Source organism: Myripristis murdjan, chromosome 23, assembly GCF_902150065.1.
Source record: "Myripristis murdjan chromosome 23, fMyrMur1.1, whole genome shotgun sequence".
Classification (NCBI taxonomy): domain Eukaryota; kingdom Metazoa; phylum Chordata; class Actinopteri; order Holocentriformes; family Holocentridae; genus Myripristis; species Myripristis murdjan.
The window spans coordinates 25,832,400-25,835,273 of record NC_044002.1 but is presented as its reverse complement, the minus strand read 5'-3'; the positions used below and the strand labels follow the sequence as shown (position 1 = coordinate 25,835,273).

Sequence of the window (2,874 nt, the reverse complement as noted above, 5' to 3'; positions counted from 1 at the left end):
AGAGCTCAGGAAACTGATGAAGAGTTGATCTTGTAACTGATGATCTGAAATTCAGCTCTTTACTGAGCCTGTGTGTGCAATTCAACACTTCGGACGGTCAACCTGGGAACACTGTGCTGCTCACATCAAGCACTGATGGGGGCGCTGTTTGTCATCACGACCCAGAGAGGTCACCTTGACTTTTATAAAGTGTGTATATTTGAATTAATTTAATTACTGAAGAGGTCATAAATGGAAATGTGTGAAATAAAATAATGCGCGCAGACTCTATTAATTCATGGTCCGGAACAAACTGCAATACCTTAACGGTCCACCACGGGGCCGCGGACCACTGGTTGGATGGATGGATGTTAGATGTGCACCAGCGAGGGTTTTTATTTTATTTTATTTTATTTTATTTTGAAGCTGGCAACCGGAAACCACGTCGTCTCTCCTCGCTGGCTTGACAGCTGCTGTCGCCTAGACGCGCAGGCTGGAGAGAGGAGGAGGCGGAGGAGGAGGAAGAGCAGGAGCAGGAGGAGGAGGAGGAGGAGGAGGAAGGCAGCAGGACACAGTGAACCTGCAGGAGGACTCACATGGTCCTGCAGCAGCGGAGGAAACAACCGGGAATCCCTGAGACCAAAACAAACACAAACCCGCGGCGGAACCCAGCGGGGTTTGTTGTTGTTGTTGTTTATTCTCATCATTTTATTTTATTCTAAGCCTTATTTGTCCCCGTGTCGGTCGGCTCGGTAACAGCGCCATGGCTCGGGAGAACGGAGACACCGGCAGAGGAGGGACGTGGAAAAAACAAGTCGACGACATCAAGAAAATATTTGACTTCAAAGAAATCCTCGGGACGTGAGTACCAGCCGCGTCTCTTACAAGTTCCCCCGCCGACCAAAATCCCTGTCATTTTCCCATAGAGTCTCTGTGTGTGTGTGTGTGTGTGTGTGTGTGTGTGTGTGTGGTACTCTGTAGTGACTTTATTGTGACCTTAATGCACTTATTTACATGTCCGCCCTCCTACCGACATCCCTATAATAATCCTATAATAATCCCGTCGGGTCTTGCAGTAACGTCTATGATACTTTTACGCACAACGCCACGTTTTTCACCGCTATAACATTCCTATAATATTCCCGTAGGGACTTAACGTGATATTCTGTGGTGCTCTGTAGTGAATCGGACTTCATTTGCACTCTTTCTGTCATGGCATCGCTATAATATTCCTGTAGTATTTCTATCATATTCCCATAGGGCCATGTGTTCCTGTAGTATATGTATACATATATATAAAACAGTGTTATGCGCCTGTGGTGCTTATTAGTGAGCTTCTGACCTTATTGTTATTGCTATGGCACTACTATGATATTCCTATGATATTATCATAGGGTCTGACAGCGTGTGTGAGGGTGACGAGCGACTTTTAGCTCCATAATATTCACTTGCCGCTATTCCAGAGGGAACTTGACAGTGTATCTTATAGCATTCTTATTTTTTAATAGTATTTTATTAATCCCCCGTGTGTGTGTGTGTGTGTGTGTGTGTCCACGCTATGAAATTCCTATAATATTCTTATGATATTTCTGTGGGGTGTCAGTGGTGAACTGGTGCTGCTTTGACACACTTGGCCGTGCCATCTCTGTAATATTCCTATAGTGGTCCTGTATATTCCATAGGGTCTTATTGTGTGTGTGTGTGTGTGTGTGTGTGTGTGGTGCTCTGTGAGTTTCAGCACTGTAATATTCACATGATAATAATGATAATATCCCAGAGCTGATATTGTTTTATTCCTCCTATGGAGTTCCTGTCATGTTCCTGTGATTTTGCCAAGAGGAGGACGCGGTGCTCAGCAGGAATTGGATTATTACACACTTTGCTGTGGCTTCTCCAGAATATATACCTGTGATGTTCCTTTACGAGGCAGTGGTTTTCAAACTGAGGTTCGGGGACCTCCGGGGGTCCTTGAAAGGGCTTCTAGGGACCTACTAGATATTATTCTGATATGTTTTTTTTTATATCCTGTTTAAATCTTTTTGTCCGTGTTGCGGTGTGACATCTAAAAAAAAAATTCAAGAACGAACACAAACCAAAGTGTTTTATTTATTATTTATTAGTATTATTATTTATTATTTGTTGGTTCCAAAGATGGCAAAGTCTGAAGATCCCTGCTCCGAGGCTGCAGAGGCCCGTCATGCTCAGTGGGGAATTTCTGGTGACCTTTAGATGCTGTATCTTGTGATATTCCTGTAGTATTAGGATTAGGTTGTGTGTGTTTGTGTAATGTGTGTAATGACAGAAACAGGAAGTCATTACAGCGCTGGCTCCTTTTTTATTTTATTTATTTTTTTATTTTTGGCTTTAATGAAGCAGCTTTTCCTGTCTGGGGCTTTATTAGGAAACACTTCCCCCCCCCTTCCAGCACGGGCAAATCTGAAAACGCCAAATCTCTCCAAGCCAATCACCACCTGGTTTAAAGAGGCGCCTTTTGGACGGCAGCCCGAACGGGACAAACGCAGGAGGCTGGGATTAAGAGCACAAACGTCCTGGAGCTGAGATTAGGAGGAGGGAACGTAGCTGTTGCTTGGAGGCTGATTGGTCTGAATCAAACCTCTTGAACTCTTGACCGCCTCCTTACACACACACACACACACACACACACACACACACACACACACACACACACACACCAATCTTTCTGTTGGAAAGTGCAATGCTCAGCCGTGTCTTTTTTTATCTGTTTATCTGTCTGCTTCAAAAACCCTCAAGTCTGTGGACATATGGGTGCAGCACACACACACATGCACACACACACACACACACACACACACACACACACACGTGCACTTGCAATGCAGACTGCTGGTACAAGGTTACAGCATCAATGCAGGA

At 44.5% G+C, this 2,874-nt stretch overlaps 1 protein-coding gene across 1 annotated transcript in view; it reads left to right on the top strand.

Annotated features, from left to right (window-relative positions):
• Positions 1-549: 549 nt before the first annotated feature.
• The window catches only part of camk1da (calcium/calmodulin-dependent protein kinase 1Da), a 67,653-nt gene continuing 65,328 nt past the window's right edge, over positions 550-2,874 (top strand). Inside the window, exon 1 of the mRNA XM_030046169.1 lies at positions 550-840. Coding sequence (XP_029902029.1) covers positions 743-840 — 98 coding nt within the window. The 5' untranslated portion in view covers positions 550-742. The remainder of the gene's footprint in view (positions 841-2,874) is intronic.